The following is a 21,228-nucleotide window of genomic DNA, read 5'->3' on the forward strand; positions in this document are numbered from 1 at the left end:
AATGAGGAGGTTTCCCCTCTTCTTTTGAACTTATTTTTCAAATGATGTCATTTAAATGGTTTATTTCTGCTTGACTGGAACATTACAGACTAGAAAGCACAGATGGATCAAAGGGATGACATCCAGCAAAGGTCACGCGTCTGACTCACAGGTTCATATATGCATGTTTGTCCAGCGTGTGTTCACCGGCAACACAATATCACCACAAATGAAACTTCTCACATGTACAAGATGCTCGCTCATATCTCCACTGTTCCCCCAGCACAGTTCTGATGGCTGCTGCACATACACTACACTACAGTACAGTGCAAAAGAACCAGGTGGAAGATGTTCTCATTAAAAGCATTTACTGGCTCAGAAGTTTCTTTTGTTGTTCAATCAACGGACACACGTATGGTCACAGAGTCAGTAAAGCTAATATCAGGTAAGCAAACACAAATACAGTATGATTTGTAAAAGGGGGCATTAGTCAAATATCATATCTTCTAAACATCTGGGATCTAATTGCCTTTCAACCAAACCACACTGCTGTCAGACGAAAGAGTGAAAGCTAACATGAAAGTGGGAAACACACACACTTTCTCAGTAAACTCAGTAAAGCATTTTAGCACTTTTCAGTTAAGTGTTTTGGTTCAATACCAGAGTTGCCAACGTCCTGATAAGAAAATAAGGAAAGTGGTGGTTTGAAATGACTCAGTTTACTTTGCACACAAAATGCACACGTTCACAGGTGAATCAAATGTGCAGTTTTGCAGAGTTTCTATGAAAAAGTGCTATATAAAATATAAAAGTGATAGTAATGAATGAGGGTCTGACAGCAGGGGGAGGGGTTTATTTTACTTCATACAAATCTCATTAGTGAACTAACTTATAATTTTCCTGGCATGGTTTTAGCTTTGTATTATTACAACAGAGTGAGTATTTTTGTATCATTTAATCATTTAAACAGTTTTTAACATGCTAACAGGACCAAGTGTCACCGGTGGACACGTAACAAAGAAAAGAATGAAGATATTGCTCAACTCGGGGGAAACTGGGGTTGGGAAGCACAATTTTTCAAAAATACTCACCCTATTGTAGTAATACAAGAACGGTGAAGTATTCCTTTAGGGAATGGCTGGTAACCCTGGCCAATACCTCAACATATGGACCAGATTTGATGCTACTGTGTTGATAAAGACGGACGACGCTAGCTAACGGATTGTAAATTCAGTGACACGAAACTATTCTTCTTACGGTGTCCAGTCCCACGTGCTGAATGCTAACGTGGCTATGTAGCATGTAAGTAACACAAACACTGTGTAAATGAATGATAGTCAGAGACTCAAACTGCCACAATGTGTTTGCTAGGACAACAAAAGTTACGGAGTGTTGCTTTAATACAAGAGAACATGTATTTTTGCTCGCTTTGTTGGTTTCATACGTGACTGAACAACCACAACGATGTATCTGGAGTTGTGACAACTGTACGTGAGAGTTAAATACAATGTTTTGGGTTCATTACATTTTAAACATCTGAAGTGACCTGAAAACTGAGAGTGATATACAGTAAAGAGTGAATGTGGTTGTTTTCTTCTCCTTCATCATCATCATAAACAGACGACCTCTTGAGTGGTGGTGAAGCTTGTGTAAAAAAAGAAAAGAAAATCACACTCTCGATACAAAAAAAGAACTATGTACAGTATGATACAAATGTTTCCTTGTTAGAAAGTGGAGTTAAGGGGCGGGGCTTATGAATGTGTGTCATTGTACATGTGCTCTGTCAAACGTGTGTGTGTGTGCGTGTGCGTCGTGTCATCCAGCAGAGGGAAACATTTCACAGCACAGTGATAGTTCAACGACACCAACGCCACAGAGAGAAAGAGAGAAGTTATCAAAAAAACATGGATTTCTGTGTGCAAATCAAAATCTTAGCAAAACTGCGTCACGCCGCGCGTGGCGCTCACTCCATCCAGATTATGTACACGTCGATAAATAAATCCATGGATAAAACGTCATGAGATGAATCACAGTCATTACATACAGCACTTTCAGATTAGGACAGAAAGTAATTCCAGTTCACGACGGTGAATGAAACGGATAGAAAAAGGTTTCTTCTGAAGGCTTCTCGTCTCGAGGGGATTAAACACACAAAATATTTGCTCCTGAACGCGGTGATTGGGCTCACTGTGGTGCCACCTGCAGTCGGGAGCTCGGCTTTGTCTTATAAAAATGTGTGTTTCTGGGCGTCTAAGAGACAACGTGGCGAGGACAGCCGAGTGAAGATGTCTTCACTTTCATCCTGTTTGCTTTAGTCTGCTGCTTCTGCTGAGAGATATGAAATGAATCCTTTGATCTGAGTAAACCTCATGTGGAGCCGACGAGGGCACTGCAACTCAGAATGCACCGTGTGTGTGTGTGTGTGTGTGTGTGCACAAACAGGAGGAGATAAGGTGAGGGTGAGAGAAAGAGATGAAGGGGAGAAAGAGACAGTGTGTGTGTGTGTGTGTGTGTGTTTGTATGGTTTACTAAAAGGATGTGTTCACAGGTAAATCTCAGCAGCACAAATATCCTTCAGGGGGTTTCTTTGGTCCAACAAGGCAAAACCTCCTGACAGCTCACATCAAAGCTGCGTCCGGGGAGACGGACCGGAGGTTCACCGTCGCCGAGACGCGAGCTTTCAGCATGTGTCTCCTTCAAATGGGTGGGACGGGGGGGTGGGGGGGGGTGGAGTGACTCATTCATACAATTGTGTGAGTAAATAAATAAATATTCAGTGGACATTCTCAGAGGTCACAGTGTGATGCACGTTCCTTTTTCCAGCGCACCACTGAAGCATCACATGACCGTTTATACAAAAATGTCTTTCAGTACAAAATGGCAAAAAGAGGAAGAAGAAGAAGAAAATCAAATATGTACCTGACTTTGTACGGAAAGTTCAGGATTTACTTTACTCAGAGTCCAGCAACAGAGAAAGTCTGCGTAAGAGTTTGCCTATCGGTTCCCCAGGGATAGAGCTGCTGTGTGTGTGTGTGTGTGTGTAATTTGTGGGCTATGATGGGCCTAGACCTGGGTGGAATAGGAGCGGTGCAGTGTCGCGTACCGCCCAGCCGGATGGGCGGCGCAGTGCGGCGAGTGCTGCTCCGATTGGTCTAGACTTCGCTGGAAATGGAGCGAGTCGGAACGAGGACATCGGGGGTGGCGGGGAACCGATAGGGCTGATGGTCATGTGATCTCGGAGAACGGAGATCCCCGCGGAGTCTGCAGGGGGAAGAGAGGAGTGAGACAGAAAGAGAGAGAGAGAGAGAGAGAGAGGGTGAAGGAAAAAGAAGAAGTGAAGAAAAGAAAAATTCAGAGCAATGCGGATGAGGAGCGAAGAAGAGACGGGCAAAAACAGAAATGAGGCAAGAGACGATGGAGGGAGGGGGGAGGGAGGGGCAAGAAGGAGTCAAAGTTGTTCAGAATGATTGGACGTAGGTGTTGTAGAGGGTAGAGGAGGAGGAGAGTGTGGGATGCTGGAGGAGAAGAGTGAGGAACAAGTGAGCAGATCGAGAGGAGAGAGGCAAGGTGGGAGACAGAGGAAAACAGGCAGTCAAGTGAGGGTTAGTGACAGTGACAGAGGACGCAAGACATGTTCCTCCAAACAGACGTGGACATACGACACCATGGACTCTATATAAAAATGGACGTAGTCTTTCAGTTTGAAGGAGGTTGGACACAAGTAGCAGTAAGCCACCAGGGGGCGACTCTGAATGGAAGTCTATGGGGAAATGAACCTACTTCTCACTTGATTTAATAAACATTTCCTGACTAGTTTCAGATCCTGGTCCATAGATGATGATGTCAGTTTTGTAAATTTCCTTTTTTCTTTCCTTTATTATTGCACTAGTTTTTTCCCACTGTTGCACATATTACATTTTATGTTTATAATATTTTTTTTTGTATTGTATTGCTGCTATGTTAAAACAATTTGGAGATGAATAAAGCATTTCTATTCTATTCTAAATTAAGAGGAAAATAGATGATAAAGCACGTGTGTGACGTATGAAGAAGACTGCGTCCACTTTTTATATATGTGGTCGGCATGACACCGCTGATCCACCCCGAGGAGATGTCTTAGAAAACGCTGCACTGCTGAAGAGAAGATGGGAAGAAGTCAGCGGCAAATTCGCTATGAATTTTCACTTTTTTTAAACGCCTCGGACGAATTCTGGCATCTGATTTTTGTGACAAACGGTAAGTCAACATATTGCTTGGTATAAATACTTGAAATAGAAAGTGTTAACCAGTGAAATCATGTTCAAACATTGAGCACGAAACTGTTCAGAGCTCTTAAAACAACGTTGTTCTCCCTGAAACAAAGAGCTCAAACAATGGAGAACGCAGCAAACATCACGTCGCCATCACTTTACTCTGCTACTGTCACAAACACAGTGACTGCACCCCAAATTTAAACGTTTTTTAAAACCCATGACTACAAGAAATCTTTTGTACCAGGTGTTATTAAATTGATGAATTGTGAAAGTGTCTTTCTTTTCAAATAAATGTTTTGTATTCGTGATTAATGCATTTCTCCGTGTGGAGCCAGAAAGGATTTTCCACAAGTGCGGATGATAAAGTTTAACATAATCTAAAGCGACACTGAAACTGCTGACTCATCTCATAAAAGATAAGCAAATCTCTAAACCCTGAACACGGACGTGTGAAAGACCGCAGGGTTTAGGATCACGCAACAGTCGAGTTAGTATTTCTGTCTCCTGGCTGAACTGTAACCACAGCTCGGATTTCAAACCACGAGAACAAATCTCTGCAGCGTCTTATCGTCCTACTACAAGGACTGCTTGTGCACAGATTTAAAGGGATCACTGGAGGTGCAGGTGGAGCTTGCAGCATGCACGCTTTTTTCTTTTAGGGGGGGGAAAAAAAAAACAGAAAACGAGGACGATGGATTCAGGTTAAGACACGAGTATCTCTCCCCCTCTCCCTCCCCCCTCACAGCCGTGCCTCACATCCACCCCAGCCCCTTACCTGAGGACCACTTAACTTTTCGAGTGGACTCTCCACACAGGGAAGGGTCACCATGGGCATGCCCAGCATGGACTCGGGGCGCTGGGGGCGCTGTGGAGCGATACTGGACTGCAACTGCTGGAAGTTGTTAATCACGCACGTCACCTGAAACACAGAGTCAAAGAGGAGGAGCTAGAAACGCAAACAGATGCGATCCAGGTTCGGCTTTAGAATGCATGAAGGGAACTTTTGGATTTGGGTTTTACAAAATAAAGGGATAGTGTGGCGGTTTAAGGCGTTGACACCGACTTCACAAGCACAGACCCGTCTGCAAACTGAGCACTGATGAAATGGTTGATTAAAGACAGTTTAAGTGGGATCTCTTAAGATCCCGTGTGCTGCCTGTGATTGCTGTTTGACAGGCTTTGCTGACGGGAGACGTACGTTTGTAAAGAACTCACTAACTTCAGCAGAGAGAAATCAATGTTTTTAGCTCTTGGGGACACGGGAGCTGCTCGTCTCGTTTGTACAACTTATGTGAAACATAATGAAGGATTTCAAACATCAGAATTACAAGACAACATGTTTGAATTATGGACTTAAGCACCACAGTGTCAGACTTGGTATATTCAACCTAAAATGAAGCAGATGTGGTTTTATGCAAAGTGGTCAACTGTGATAGGTTTGAAACCATTCCTGTCTACATGTGAAATGTCTCCTCTTTGAGGTATGTCCGGCTCCGCACCAGCAACACGGCTCTTTTACAAAATAATCTGTTTAAACTAATTGCTCCTTATAAAAAGTTAAAAGAAGCAAACCCAGCGTGCAAGAGATGAGGATAAAGGTAAAAATATGAGAACAGAGGTAACAACACAAGGAGTGGGTACGTGGAACCAATCAAACCAGGACAGAGCTACAGTGAACAGGGTTCACAACACAGACCAACCACAGCAGAGTGGAACACAGAGGATAAATACACTAAGGAGGCAGGGGTAAACAAGGCAAACACAATAAGTAAAACATGGTACACACTGCAAAATAAAGCAGGAAACCAGAGAAAACAAGGCACAAAGAACTAAAAAGTTGATGAAAACAGTAGTGAAACAGTTATGTGAGCTTTTCTCAGTCCTGGTCCTGTGGATCCACTGCCCTGCATGTTTATCCATGTTTTCCCTGCTCCAACACACCTGATTGAAATGATCAGCTCATCAACCGGCTCTGCAGAAGCCTGATAACGATCCATTTATTTGAATCAGGTGTGTTTGAAAGCCTTGAGGGACACCATGTTTGTGTTTTCTCGTAGAAATCGCGATGTTTCACTCGTCTCTCCTCACCAGAAACACAGCGATGGATCCCCCGGTGAAGAATCCCGCCAGAACGTCGGCCCAGTGGTTGCGGTACTCGGCCACTCTGACCACGCCCACGAGCATGGCCAGACAGAGCAGGGTGAGGCTGATGGTGGGCTTGGTCAGCCGCGTGCCTTTGGTCTTGAACACCAGCGTCACGTACATCTGTGCCAAGGCAAAGAAGAGAGCACGCACACAGTGGGGCACAAAGAATCCACACACACACACACACACACACACACACACACAAGCCATTGTTTCAATAAGCTTATGCAACTTTCAATCCACGGCTTCAGTCATTTTTCAATAAGTAACTTGTATTAACGATCGAGTTGGACGGCTGCATTAAGTCTGAAGCCTGCACATCCCAAAGACTCTCAGTAAGGTGAAGGTCTGAACTGATCCATGTGTAAAAATGATGCTCTCTGAACCGTTCTTTTAAATTTGAGGCTGACGCATTCTGACACGGACATCTATATTTAGGTACACCTGAACCTAGACCTGAACCCCACATCAAAACCCTGTATGTCACTTTTTTGGAAGCAAATTTAAAAGAAACACAAGATGCAGGAGGGTTTAAAGGAGCTGAAAAAAAAAAATACTACTTATCCTGATGATTTGTGACTCTAATAAACTGTATTATATTACCTTATATCAACTATATCATCCTATGGTGGAATAAATGGGTTTAGGTGACCTGTGCCAATAATAATAAAAAAACTAATAAGTTCATTGATGAGTCCAAGTGGTCGTTTGTGCCTCATGTAATGAAATTCCCTCCAGGCGTTGATGATAAATTGCACTCAGGTGTGAGGTCACAGTGACCTCGACCTCTGACCACAGAAATCACAAGAAGATTCCCTCAGTGTGTTTCTGACATTATTGCATTCATTCAGTGGGGAACATGGTGCTTGCTACTGCAGAAGGATTTCATAGACGACAAGAAAGACTGTTTCTTATCCCTGAATTATTTTCTCGATTTGTAAAATGCAAAAAATAATGGAAAATATTGACGGGTTCTTCCCAAACCTCAGCCACCAAATTAAATATAGCAAAGAGCAAATAAACCAAAACATTTAAGAACTCTGAAATCGGAAAACCTCTTTTTTAATGTAAAAAAAAAAACCTCACTCAAAATGAATAGTTAATGATCAAAATAGCTGTGGATTCATCCAGTGAAGGATTAATCATTGGTTTATGATCATGACTGACATGAGGTCCATGTCTGCGCTCACATGGCGACAGCAGGAGCACATTCAAATAACAGCCGGTGCATAAGCTGCTCGACAGCCAACACATTTTTACATTGTCTGTTTGGAGCAAATAAACAAATGCCTACATAAAAAAATAATCCCATTTGTATGAATAATACAAGCCACAAGAGTTTCATTCATTCACTTCATGATTCATTCATTTTTTTGTGCACTGAGTGGATTTTCCCACCAGTGACCACACATAGCGATTGGATGTAAGGTCATCTGAATAAGCAGCGTTGCTACAGTATTAAAGGTTACATGTATAAAAAAAGAACCAATAGACGAGTCATTGTAGAGCATGCTGAACTTCCTGAAACATTTACTTCTGTTTACTAAAATAGAAAAGCCATTTAAGAAAACATGTTTATCAGAAAGTCCTACACAGGATGCTTTAGTTCAGCAGCTCAAAGCACAGAGCAGCTCCTGTTCTCTGTCAAAGTGCTTTTAAAACATTATGCCTTTTGCTTGTTTTTATATATTGTGATAATATCCTATTATGACGCTTCAAGACTCTAGTGCTTGCGTTCCATGCTACAAACGGATCCGGTCCAGCCTACATCCAGGACATGATCAAAACCTACACCCCAGCCCGCCCACTCCGCTCTGCATCGACAAACCGGCTCGCTGCCCCCTCACTGAGAGGATCGCAGAGGCACTCGCAGAACTCGAGACTGTTCACTGTCCTCGCTCCCAAATGGTGGAACGACCTCCCCATCGACATCCGGACAGCTGAAAGCCTCCACATCTTCCGACGCCGACTAAAAACACATTTCTTCCGACTCTACCTCGACTAAGACGAAAAAAAAAAAAAAAAAAAAAACAAAAAACTTGTACATCGCACTTATGACTAGCACTTAATTGTTTGTTCTACTTGAAGCTCTTACTTACTTCTACCTCTTATATGTACCCAAATGTTTAAATGCACTTTTGTAAGTCGCTTTGGATAAAAGCGTCTGCTAAATGACATGTAATGTAATGTAAATATCGTGATAATATCGTATTGTGACTTAAATATCATGATAATATCGTATTGTGACTTAAATACCGTGATAATATCGTATTGTGACTTAAATACCGTGATAATATCGTATTGTGTTGTAAAAATTGTGATAATATCCTATTATGACTTAAATATCGTGATAATATCGTATTGTGACTTAAATATCATGATAATATCGTGTGACTTAAATACCGTGATAATATCGTATTGTGACTTAAATACGTGATAATATCGTATTGTGTTGTAAAATTGTGATAATATCCTATTATGACTTAAATATCATGATAATATCGTATTGTGACTTAAATATCATGATAATATCGTATTGTGACTTAAATGATAATATCGTATTGTGTTGTAAAATTGTGATAATATCCTATTATGAAAATATCGTGATAATATCGTATTGTGACTTAAATATCATGATAATGTTGTATTGTGATATGATAATATCTTTAATATGTGATAATATTTATTGTGACACTTAAATATCGTGATAATATCATATTGTGACTTAAATATTATGATATCGTATTGTGACCTAAATATCGTGATAATATCGTATCGTGACATAAATATTGTGATAATATTGTATTGTGACTTAAATATTGTGATAATATTGTATTGTGACTTTAATACCATGATAATATTGTATTGTGACAAATATCATGATAATATCGCACTGTGACATAAATATCATGATAATATCGTATTGTGACTTAAACATCGCGATAATATTGTATTGTGACTTAAATATCGTGATAATATCATATTCTGACTTAAATATTGTGATAATATGGTATTTTGACTTAAATATCGTGATAATATTGTATCGTGGTGTCTATGGCAAGTCCCGCCCCTACAAATCAGTTATTTTGTGAACTTGTGTTCACCTTAAATGCATCAGATTAATATCAAGCTATCTGTAACTCTCGGAATGTTCTCCTTTAAATTGATTGTTTCTCTTCGTCAAGAAAAAGCTATATTCAGTCGCACTGACTGAACTAAAAGTGAAACCAAAACTGTATTCAGAAGAAAAATGAACAGAAATCTGTGCAGAAAATAATCCGACCTACCACTGTGTAAATAGCGGCGTAGACGCTGAGCGCTGCGTCTTTCGACGGGAAGGATTTCCGTGCCGTCATGACAGTCAGTGGGTTGCCTGTGCAGGCGCGGCGCTCTGTGATGTACTGTATGGTGGACTGGCAGCCCAACGCTGTGTAGTTTGGTCGGCAGGCGGACAGGAAGTGAGGCGTCTGGTTTCCTGTCACGACCTGACCCGCGTTGGCAAAGATGGTGGTGGTGAAGAGGCCGAAGGCGTAAACACCTGTTAGATATGGGAATAAAGAGAGGTAGGAAGTGGAATACAGTGGGTTAGAGAGTGGAAATAAAGTTAAAACATACAGTCCATCTGTATTGTTTTCATCTCAGCCAATTCAGTCTATACATATTCAGGCTGTTTAAAGGTGCAGTGCGTAACTTTTGGTGATGTTTGTTGTTGATTAGATTTTTCTGCCTCAGTTTTGGTCTTTATGAATAGAGACAATGTAACATTGTTTGTATGCTTCATCTGAAAACAGACTCTGTCAAGCAAAACTATCAGACCCCGACTGAGGGAGCATTTGTGTGTATACAGCAACAGCACAGGGGCGGGAGCAAGAAGTATAATATTGATTAATATTTTCAAAGATCACAATCATTTCCAGTTTATCATCCACTGAAGAGCTCGACCAGGGACATTCTGAAATGTCGCAGGTCACATTTAAGTCTGTTTTCACTTTGCATCAATTCTTCCTGGCAAACCCGCACACACAGACACAAAGAAATGACCTTTCACAGTCCTGTGAGGAGTCTGTAAAGAGCAGTGCCGCGCTCACCTAGAAAACGTACGATGCGTCTCAGCAGGGGGTTGAAGTAGCAGCAGTCTGCGGTGACGATGGTCTTCTCCCGCGTTCCCTCTGTCCTGCTGAAGAAGACACACAGCTCTCCGACCAGGATCTGTGCACACGAGGCAAGCACAGAGGACACTGTGTGTTTTATATCATGTACATGTGGTGGACTCAGGTTATTGTTGTGTTTCATCTAAACAGAGCACTCAAACAAACACATGACCACACACAGAAGTCAGAGATGAACCACAACAGAGCACCTCCCACAGCTACAGCACAGCCAGGGCTTTAACGCACGACAGTAATCCGTTAATCACTTAATGAGTGACATGTAACAGCAGCATTAAGATGCGAGACATGAGTAGAAACGCCGCTGATCCCATTTTGTAGTTCAGCTATTAAGCCATGGAAGTGTTGTCTCTACAACCTCAAGATATTATCATCGCTCTGGATTTAGTGGCTGGTGCATTTTTCTCCGGGGGAGGCAACTTAGTATCTGACCCTCTAATGGTGACTTTCATAATTCCCGGTAGATTAATCCTGTGGTTGGATGAAGACGTAAACTCAAGTCTTGTCTTCAAGTTTCAGTATTAACAGTGTTGTAACCGGGAGCTCACATGTGTTTTGTTTGTCAGGAGGTTCCAGTGGGACGACGGCGAGTTCACCGACCGCGAGACTGAACAGCGGCGCCGCTCCAGGCTGATGATCTTTTTAACGAACTGTGACATTCATCTGTACGTCGCGAGCCCACGGCAATTAACGACTAAAGCTCTGTGACAGAGATATGCCCATCATCTTAAATCATCCCCATGTCTGAATCACTGTCGTCTCAGTGAAGTGGGAGAAAGTCAGTCAGTGCTGGCTGGAGAGAAACACGCACAAAGTAAACACAATCATGATGATTTCTCGTGCTTTTAAGCAAATGAGTTGATCACATGCACGGGCCCCCGTCAGTGCAGCAGTGCTGTGAAGTGCATGCCCAGCTGAGTGCTTTCTTCCATTAGTGAAACGTGACTCTGGTGGGTGTTCAACACTCTAATACCACCATGAAATCAAAGCTTTGGGGGAGGGGGTTAACCAGTGGCTTCAGATGCAAGCTGTTAGGGGCACAGACTCACACTGGACAAGCATTTACAGGGCAATTAAAAAAATACAGTGGCTGTTTCCATGGGGACGAGTGCTGGTCTGGGGAGGTTGTGAGCGTGTGTCCACCACGGACTCTGAGATAAAGGTGGTGCCATTCATCGACGAGTGCTCTTCAAAACTTGTAAAGCAGTGGGTGGATTTACTATGACTCCACTACAAGCACATACTACTGTACTACTGTTATTCACGGGGAATTACTGTGTATGATACTCATCACAGCGTCTGTAGTAAAGTCTCTCAACTGTTCCACTTTGCTTTACTCCCAACACACAGCGTCCTTCTGTCATCTCATGGCGTGTTTCCACGACATGGTCCCAGCTCGCCTCGCCTCAGCCTCTACACAGTTTGGTTGGTTTCCATTACAATAATAGTACCGCCTCCATTTGGGCGGGGTCATCACAACTAGTGACTTGTTGTTTTCAGTGTAACTGAATCATTAGAATCGGTTTTGGGTTTGTGATGCCGCTAAATAAACCCAACTCCTCTGTTGAATGTTGAGATTTTAGACATTTCCTCGCCAAATGCTGGAGATGAACCGACGTTTTTAGGATTGTTGAGTCTTTTTAACTGAGCTAAAGTTCGGCATTGTTCGGCTTGATTCTTGTCACTCTTCCTCTTCCTGTGACCAACGTCACCCATCGTATCGGCTCAGCTCGCTTGGAAGTTCGCCATAGCAGGTAGTAAAAAACCAAAATATTCCAAAGTATTCCAATGGATTGAAAAGCAAGCAGGCAACTCCTCATTGGGGTTGATTTTGGGGTCACGAGCATTACCTTGAACAGTTTTACAACACGTTTATGGGCCAGTCCTGGATAAGACTTGTTGAAGAAACACAGATACTTCCTATATTGGAACGAAGTGGTCCAGATGTCAAACCTGTTGTTGTTTATCTAATATTTACGATCATGTGTTGTACAGGAAGAGGACGTTAGATAACTTTTAAAAAGTGTGGTCCAGCTCATCGGGGCCAGAATTGTTCAGAGATTCGTCAGGAACACATTCTCCCAAGCTTCTGCAGAGCTCGGTCTGATGTCTGACTTAATGATTTAATAAAATCCCTTTTGTTGAGTACGAGTCCTGTGTCCTGAGTCCCGGGGTTTCTTTCCACACCATCAACTCATCACTTATCGTTCTTAAGAAGAAGGAAGCCTGACTAGAAACGACATTTGTTTGCTACATCATCAGAGTCAGTTCTCTATGGATTAGAATTTGATTAGTAAAGAATGCATGGAGTTGTTGAAGTTGATGAATTATGGGTTCAATTATTAAGAGACATCCATCCCATCCGTCCATCTTCTACCACTTTTATCCTCCACACAAGGGTCGCAGGCGGCGCTGGTGCCAATCCCAGCTGACATACGTACACCCCGGACAGAACGCCAGAGAACCATCCCCTCATGATATAAGTACAAATAAACCAAAAGCAAAAGACAACAATTCTTTCTTGTTTACCAAGGCCTCTGTAATTTCCTGACATGCTTGGTTAAAGGGAAAACTGAGCAAAAGAACTGCTCCATGTGTCCAGTTTAACAACAGCTGATTTAGTGTAAAAGAGTCTTTTACGTGCTTCATTTGTCGGCCCAGTTCTTTTCTTACTTTCTTAACGCAGATTGATTTAGTTAGTCGTAACAACTTTACATAAACAAAAGTTTACAGGCAAGTTGTTTGCCTTAATTCTGCCTTTGGGTGTAAGAGTTTATTAAGGTTTAAGTGAAACAGTGGGAGCAGAACTATAAGGCAGGGAAATTAAAAAGGAACAATATAGGGGAAGGTAAAACAGCGATGTGGTTAAGGTCATACTGCAGAAATCAATTATTCATGCGTAGATGGCGTGATAGTGAATAATGTAGCGCATTTTTCCAACCAATATTTTTTTAAATGATCTCTCCCCACTGCAGTGGGATGTGCTCGAGCGCCGTGCTAAAACTACACATGCTCCTACGAGGACTCACAGTTAAATATTATGATGAGGCTGTTACTGCGGGTTTGGGGATGAGCGGATTATAATTCCTTAACATAAAACCATTCACCCAGTCCGCAGACGTAATCATAAAACGCAGATGTAGAGACGATGACTGCGGATAAAATAAGGACAAAGTATTACATACGTGACTTATGTGAGAAATGAAATGGAAATAAAGACAAATGTTATCAGAACTCACTTTGTGTCAGCGAGTATTGGCTCTGAGTTTGTACTCGTTGATATTCGGGGAATGAAGGGAACAGGATGAGCAGGAGTGATTAATGAAAACGCAGAAACAAAAGACTTAATGCATTTACGTGCTCACATCCTCTGTGTTCAGACGTTTGTCTGAGGTTATTCAGCAGAGAGGCGAGGATGGATGAGGCACACACCGACTGCCATGTGACTCAGTTGTGGTAATAATGTCAATAAAAGCTGTGAGAGACGCATCAAGCGTCCTGGAGATGCAGATTGCCTCCATTAGTTCTCCCTTCTGTGAAAAGCAACTGGCACTGTTCAGTCTGTGTTAGTGACAATATGATGGAGGGGAAAAAACAACAACACAGACAAAACAGATGCAAAGTGATGGAAAAACAACACCAGCTAGACTTTGACAAATTGCATAAATTGACCCAACGCTGTCAAAGGGTTCATATTTAAAAGATACGCCATAGGGTGACTTCTCGTCTGTTGTGCTATCCTGATGTTTTAAATGTTATTCTGCCTTTGTTTAGCCTTTGCAAACAGAAACTGTAACATCATTTGTATGCTGCTCTGTCAAGCAATTTAAACTACCATATATACCTGACTGAGGGAGCATTTGTGTGTGTGTGTGTGTGTGTGTGTGTGTGTGACTGCAGTGCAGCAGCAGGCGCGGACAACAAGTGTGTACGCCGTGGGTTTTGTGTGGAAGCAGTTGAATTGTCTTCTGAAACTTTGTGCTTTCAGTCATACTCCAACCTGTTTGCAGCAGTCTTACTTCACTAGCACTTCACTATATATATATATATATATGTATGTATTGTACTTGTTTTTGAAAAGGTGTGTATTGTTTTGTTTTGTAAAGTGTCCACAGCTCTTTGTCAGTCTGTTGGCTGTGGCTACGACGGTTCTGAGCGTCTCAGCGGCGATGCAGCCTCGAACGAGTGAAGTTTGATGACTCATGAATGATTCAGCAGGAAGCCTTTGCGGCGAGACACAGGTTTTCTCATGTATGTACACGAATGCAAGTGCGTCGCAGCTCTGGTACAAGAGTGAGGAACGTACAGAGAGAGGCCGAGCTGCCACTAACATGCCGTCATCCGATCGCCGTGTGCAGCGACCTCCGTCTCTGCAGTGCGGTGCATGTGTGAGTTCCAGGTTAATGGGTGACACACCCGCATCCTGTCTGAGTGCATCACCGTCGCCTTCACTCACACACGCCTCTCACCGGGATTGTGACTGTGTGAAATAGGTGCTAACAGGAGCCCGTTAGCCCAGGAGACGGCATGTACTGCAAGTACAGGGAGAAGAAACACAGCAGCATGTGTGGGAGCGGCGGACATGGCGCCGTGCAAAGCTTCAAAATAAAAAAACCAAACAAATGCATTTGCAATTGTTCGGGGATTTGCAGGAGGTATAAAGGAATGCAAACACATGTACGACAATTCACAGCAAGTGACATCATTCATAAGCGTGGTTCGCCTGCTGAGAATCAGTCCACTGAAGACGTTTACTCCAAAACCTGCTGGAACGGCAGCGTCACTAATCCCCGCTCTTCTTTCACCTTTCATTGTGTTTTTCTCAGCGGAGGAAAAAAGTAGGTTGTATTCACTCTTTCCCCTTCCATTTCTACCCAACGCAATTTCATGCCCCCATTTTCCTAATCTGCTCTGTTACGTTTCCTCCTTTAGAAAATCTGCATCCGTGGGACTGCTGGCTGTTTCATGTCTCACTTTCATGTCTCACTCTCTGCTCCCGTCCCACTAAACACGGGGTCGTCTGGAGAGATCCGGTGTTCCTCGGTTGCACTGAGCATGAATATGTGGAAGATCTAATCCAGGATAAATAGCAGCATGCATCGTACGCCAGGTGTGTGCACAACGTAACAAGGTACCCAGATCGCAGACACATTCCCATGACATCATCGAAGTTGTGCAATCCTTTTTCATGAAATCAAACCCAGTCCTTGAACGTAATTGCAGTTATTTTCATCTCCAACAGACGTTTTAATTCCTCTACATTCTCTCTGCAGACGTTTTCCTTGTTCAAGATTCACAGGAAGTGATGCAGCGGTTAATCCAGTGATATTATCATTTGTTCACATTGAGATATGTCGCCTGTGCACCGCCCACAAATAAACTTTCACCAAAAACCACAACTTGCCTTTATCACACTTGAGTTTCCTGCAGTTTACACCGATAAGACACAAAGTGCTAATTGGTTATTCTTGAACGTGGTGGTTTCCACTTGTGCTCAGTAAAAGTTAGTGCTGGTAATAGAGTGAGAGTGTTATCAGTTCTCTAATCGAGCTCTCATGAGGAAAGGAAGTAAAAAAAGAAGTGTATCTTGCAAAATGTCAAATCAGTGCCTCACACACAGGGGACTCCATCCAAATCATTTTCCTTTTCCGTAATTATTATATTTAACAATATAATAATACATTTAAACAAATCATCAGGGCAAATACAAGTGAACCTGCTCCTTTCACCTCACTCACTCTACTAACAAACAATAAAACAGATCATTTTGACAGTCCACTACTCAGTCAGGACCGCCCAGGGTGTCTCTCCATTCTCCGTTAGATTGAATAAGACGCAGAAATGACCACAGAGACTCAGTCTGATCTGTTTTAGCAGGTTTCTTCAAAACCACCGAATAAGCGACAGGCATCAGGAAAGCATGGAACACACTCTCTTACTCTGGATCTTTCTACATGTGTCACTCCATCACAGACGTCTGATGCCACAAACCGCCTGCAGGCCCGTCAGGGAAGCGCAGGCAGAGTTAGAGTAGAGAGAGAGAGTGTGACAGCGAGGAAACGCTAAGGCGGCGCTTGAGAGAAGGAAACATGACAAAATGGAACAAAGAGAGCGTTCGATGATGCACGGACCAAATGGAACTCTGTGCTCGGCTTTTTACAGGGTGATTATCGTGATGGGAGCTGTGTCTGTGTTTCAGGCAGAATGGGGCCTGTGCAGACTGTGTTAAATTATACTTCTGTATGGATATTAGCAGCACAGATATGAAGAGCAGATAGAGCCTCATTACTGTGAGGTGAAGAAAACATCATGTACCTCTCTCTCTCTCTCCTTCCATGAATAGAATCCCTATCAGTGTCTCTTCAGGGATTTCTCTCGGAGCGGTGATTTCATCTTTTTTTTCCTGATGGGCTGCAAGTCTGATCGGTACATTTATCTTCTCTTTGTCCACATATCAAGATTTTTGACTCGAGTTTTCAAGAAGGTCGTAATCTCAGGTCTCAGAAACAGCTTCATACAGATCGAGTTCAGGTGCTAATGCACAAACAACTGAATCCAGCTGTAATTTCTGCAAGACAGCCCTCATTTGTTCCTAAGTTTCCAGTTCTCTTGCCATTGCCGTTGCAGACTAAAGGGCAGAGGTGAAACAGCCTTCACCCTGACACATATGCTCCCATGGAAGCAAGTGTCACGGCATCTGATGCCTGCCCTCTCTCTCTCTCACACTATGGAGTTCACCCTGCCATCTGTCTCATTAACCCGGGTTAGCAGCATTCTGGCCAAGTTTGCTTACATCTTTATCGAAGTGTCGGGGTTGAGGGCAAAGGGGAGATACTGTATGTCATGAAATATGGTGCAGAAAAGATGAACAGCCCAGAAAATTGCAAGGCAAAAGCTTAAGGGAGAGAGAGAGAGAGAGAAGACAGAGGCACGCACACACACGCATTGATCCATGGTCGTGCAATTGTGCATGAATGCGAGAGTTTTCTTCTGGGGCGGCTGCAAGGTCACGCTTCTTCTGGGTGAAAGAAAGTGCAGTTTAATGTCACTTCAGTGACGTTATGACCTCACCATGATGCGAGGGGAGGACATGTTGCAGCTCTCAGGTTAAAGATGAGACTGAAACAGAGACACTGTTTATGGCACAGTATCATTTTATCTCCGGTTTTCACCGATTACGAGTCTCCATCCTTCACTGGAGACCGTGTTGTTATTCTAATGATTGAATTCCCTTTTATAATATATAATATAATATATAAAACTGTAACGTGTGTCGTCCCAGAAAACTGAGAGGCACAATATATCTGTGTGGTGACTACTCACAGGGCTGTCGCTGGGAATCTACACTGAGCCACATGGAGACAGACAGTTTATAAGTCTCCATACACACAAAATGACTCTAAATGCTGTAGTTTATCTATCTATCTATCTATCTATCTATCTATCTATCTATCTATCTCTCTCCCTCCCAGGCCTGAACGCTGTAACACTGCCACAGAAATACACCAAACACGTAATGGGCACATGGGCAAAGGAAAACCACAATATTGAAATTGTTTGCAATCTCCAAACAATTGATTTTGAGGCAGAAAAAAACCTTCAGGTCACAAAGTTGGAGCTGCAACTAACTTTTGGAAAGAAATGTTCATTTTATGGCTTCTATTGGCCCTTTAAGTGTATTTTAATGGGCAAAAAGAACCGGGAGAGGTATAATCTGCCAAATATTACCCCTCAAGAATGAAATCAAGTGATATTGAGCCAGAAAATACCTTAAGGTTGCAAGGTCAGGCCTGCAGTCGCTTTCTGGCAAGTGAAAATGTACATTTCATGGGTTGTATTGGTTCTTTAAAGGCATTCCAATAAGTAAAAAAGGACGGGGAGAGGTATAATCTGCCAAATATTATCATGGCGTGTGCATGCTGATGTAAACAGGAAGCTGAAAACAGAAACTGAAAGTGTGAACAGAGATAGTGGAGTCACGGCTCTTGATAAGAACCAGTCAGGAAGAGAATGTCTGCAACTGTGTCATCATTTCCAAAGGTCTCAGTGTTTTTGCCTATTCATACTGAAACACAGCCTCAGCCTTTAGGGAGGGAAATTGTATAATGTGAATGACGGGTGTATCCGGAGCAGTGTGTGTGGAGTGTGGATGTAGCCTATAGAATCACTGGTCCGAACTCACTTAACATAAAGCAGTTCATTAGTGGGATTGCTGCAAACATAATACCAATAATAACTTGATGAAAAGTGGAAAAGCTGAAAGGTACTCTCTTACTTTGCCTCTTCATCTGAGGTAAGGAGCAGGAAACAGAATTCTCATCCCGTCGGTCGAAGTGCAGACAAGTCGAGAGGCCCCAGTTCACATGTGATGTGTTAATTGGAACGCGAGACAAACACGGGTGTGAGGAAAGGTCAGAAATAGCACGTTAAGTTTGAAAAGGTGCAGGAGGTGTTGATGAGAGAGAGGGAGAGGCTTGGAATAAACCAACATTATGGCATAAAGGTCACTGGTGGTGGAAGTTTAGCGATTGGCTGAATGGGAAAGTCTCAAAAAACTTTCAAAAAGCTCATGGATGAATAAAACTTGTGTGTATATTTGGGACATTGTTATGATCACCAGTTTAAGAGTGTCTGTGTGAGTGTGGTGTTGGATCACAGCAGCCACGTGTCACTAATTGGCTTCCTTCCTCTTCCTCCTCATCATTAAACGAAACCTTTGTTGCTGAAATGTGACAGAAGATTGTTGTAGTGTGTGTGTGTGTATACATTGCTGGATACAGTGTTAAGTGTTGAGACAACTAGATTCTTTGCCTTTGAGTTTTTTAACTATTAAATTATAAAATTGTTTAAGAGAAATTATTCATTTTTAAGTTAAGGTAGCAGTCGTAGGAGAGTGAGGCCATTTTTTGTTTCATCTTTCTTTTCCCCTGTTTTTAAGTTAGGTAGATTTTTGAAGAGAACCTTTTAATAAAACTACAATCTTTTGACTTATTTTGGCTTTCTTGGGAAAGATGAGGAAGAGGACACACACACACACACACACACACACACACACACACACGTTACTCCTGGTATCCCTAGGCCTTAAAATATACAGCAGAATTCTATCAACATTAATATATTAAAATCAAAGCAGACAAAAGAGTTTAAGCTGTTTTTTTTAAAAAAAAAAATCCAATAATGAAATGTGTGGCCACACGGTGGATAACTGACAAGTATTATTGCCTAACAGCCACCAGTGGCCGCACCACCCTCATGTGGAGGATACAAGCAGTAGACAATGAATGTGTTGCTGTGTTCTTAGTGAATTTGAAGTCTTCAAGTCACAAAAATAAAATGAAAATGAGTCATACTTGATTTAATTCAGGTTTTCACCTCTTCCTCTTAACAACACAAGTTTCTCTTTCAAAAATGAGTCAGATAAAAAGGAAAGAAAGTCTGCACAATCTCGACTGAATTAGGCGTACCTAACCGTGGACAGATTTAATGATGAGTGAATCTCCATGTGCAAACATGTTGGATTTAATGTGACCGACAGACTGCGGTCAGGAGATGTTCGCTCTCTTATCAGGTCTCTCATAGAATTGCCTTTTTATGCTGAATCTTCTAAAAGTGACTGATGTCTGTAATTAGACGTTGGGACGTCTAGTGGGAGACGGCAGATAGTTGAGCGCCGAGGACTTTCGTGTTGACCCAAATACAGGACTCACTGTGGCAGGTTCACTTCATGTCATTGTAGTCTGCAGCTATACTGGCTGTGCTTTAGCAGTAATATGATGCCATTTTGTAGGATTCTCTGCTATTAGGGCATGCAAAAAAAACCTCCCCTGTGGTACTACCATGGTTGCTTGGCAACACAAACACAACAATAGATCCGAATCTCATATTAAAAACCATTCAGGAGGTCAAAACTCTTTTTGAACATGAATTGCAGCCACTTCATCCCCAAATGCTGGATTTTGCAGCTCACTAGACAAAAGGACATCAAGCTTCTCTAAAAAAACAGCAGCAAACCTCATTCTCACCAGATGGGTTCAGTCACCAGGAGTTAGTGCTGGGATTTACCTGGCTGCTTGTTATACACCCCGACACCTCTGTTAGCGCAGGGAGAAGACAGACTCGCTGGTGTTAGTGTAATGTGCTCTGACCCAGATCAAAGTATCCCAGAGTCATTTATAAAGCTGAGCCGCCACAGCTTTACAAGTCTGCTTGGTTTGGACTATAGTGACAGCTGCTCGGTGCTAAAAGAGTGCAACTGCTGCACATAATTATCAACAGAAACTTTATTTATGGAAAACATTCCATATTTGTGAGAAAAGAGTTGCTGAATAAACTAATAACGTCTCTGATCTAAGATGTTGTTTTGTCCATGGGAGAACACAGACGTGATCTTTGATGTGATGGCCGTATTGGAAAAGTGAGTGCACTCAGTACAGGTCTGAACCATAGACTGTGCACAAGAACCCGATAAAGCCTTGGAAGTAGGATGGAAGTAGCAGTTAGCCACCAGGGGGCGACTCTTTGAATGAAAGTCTATGGAAACATGAGGTTCTACTTCACACTTTATTTATAACGTGCAAAAACATGCAATATGGGGATTAGGTAAAGAGGTCACTCTAAATTGACCATAGGAGTATGTGTGGCCCTGCGATGGACTAAACCCCCCCGCGACCCTCCGGTGG

General features: G+C 42.4%; 1 protein-coding gene across 6 annotated transcripts in view; it reads right to left on the reverse strand.

Annotated features, from left to right (window-relative positions):
- Positions 1 to 1,361: 1,361 nt before the first annotated feature.
- The window catches only part of plppr2a (phospholipid phosphatase related 2a), a 69,197-nt gene continuing 49,330 nt past the window's right edge, over positions 1,362 to 21,228 (reverse strand). For 4 of the 6 annotated variants that reach the window (XM_044050877.1, XM_044050876.1, XM_044050875.1 and 1 more), the window contains 5 exons: positions 10,466 to 10,586; positions 9,665 to 9,915; positions 6,321 to 6,497; positions 5,024 to 5,151; positions 1,362 to 3,240 (listed from right to left, as the gene is read on the reverse strand). In XM_044050877.1, coding sequence (XP_043906812.1) covers positions 3,132 to 3,240; positions 5,024 to 5,151; positions 6,321 to 6,497; positions 9,665 to 9,915; positions 10,466 to 10,586 — 786 coding nt within the window. In that variant the 3' untranslated portion in view covers positions 1,362 to 3,131. Of the gene's footprint in view, positions 3,495 to 5,007; positions 5,152 to 6,320; positions 6,498 to 9,664; positions 9,916 to 10,465; positions 10,587 to 21,228 lie in introns of all 6 variants that reach the window. The other 2 variants (XM_044050880.1, XM_044050878.1) reach the window with 2 other exon arrangements.

This window comes from Solea senegalensis, linkage group LG19 (genome assembly GCF_019176455.1).
Source record: "Solea senegalensis isolate Sse05_10M linkage group LG19, IFAPA_SoseM_1, whole genome shotgun sequence".
NCBI classification, from domain to species: Eukaryota; Metazoa; Chordata; class Actinopteri; order Pleuronectiformes; family Soleidae; genus Solea; species Solea senegalensis.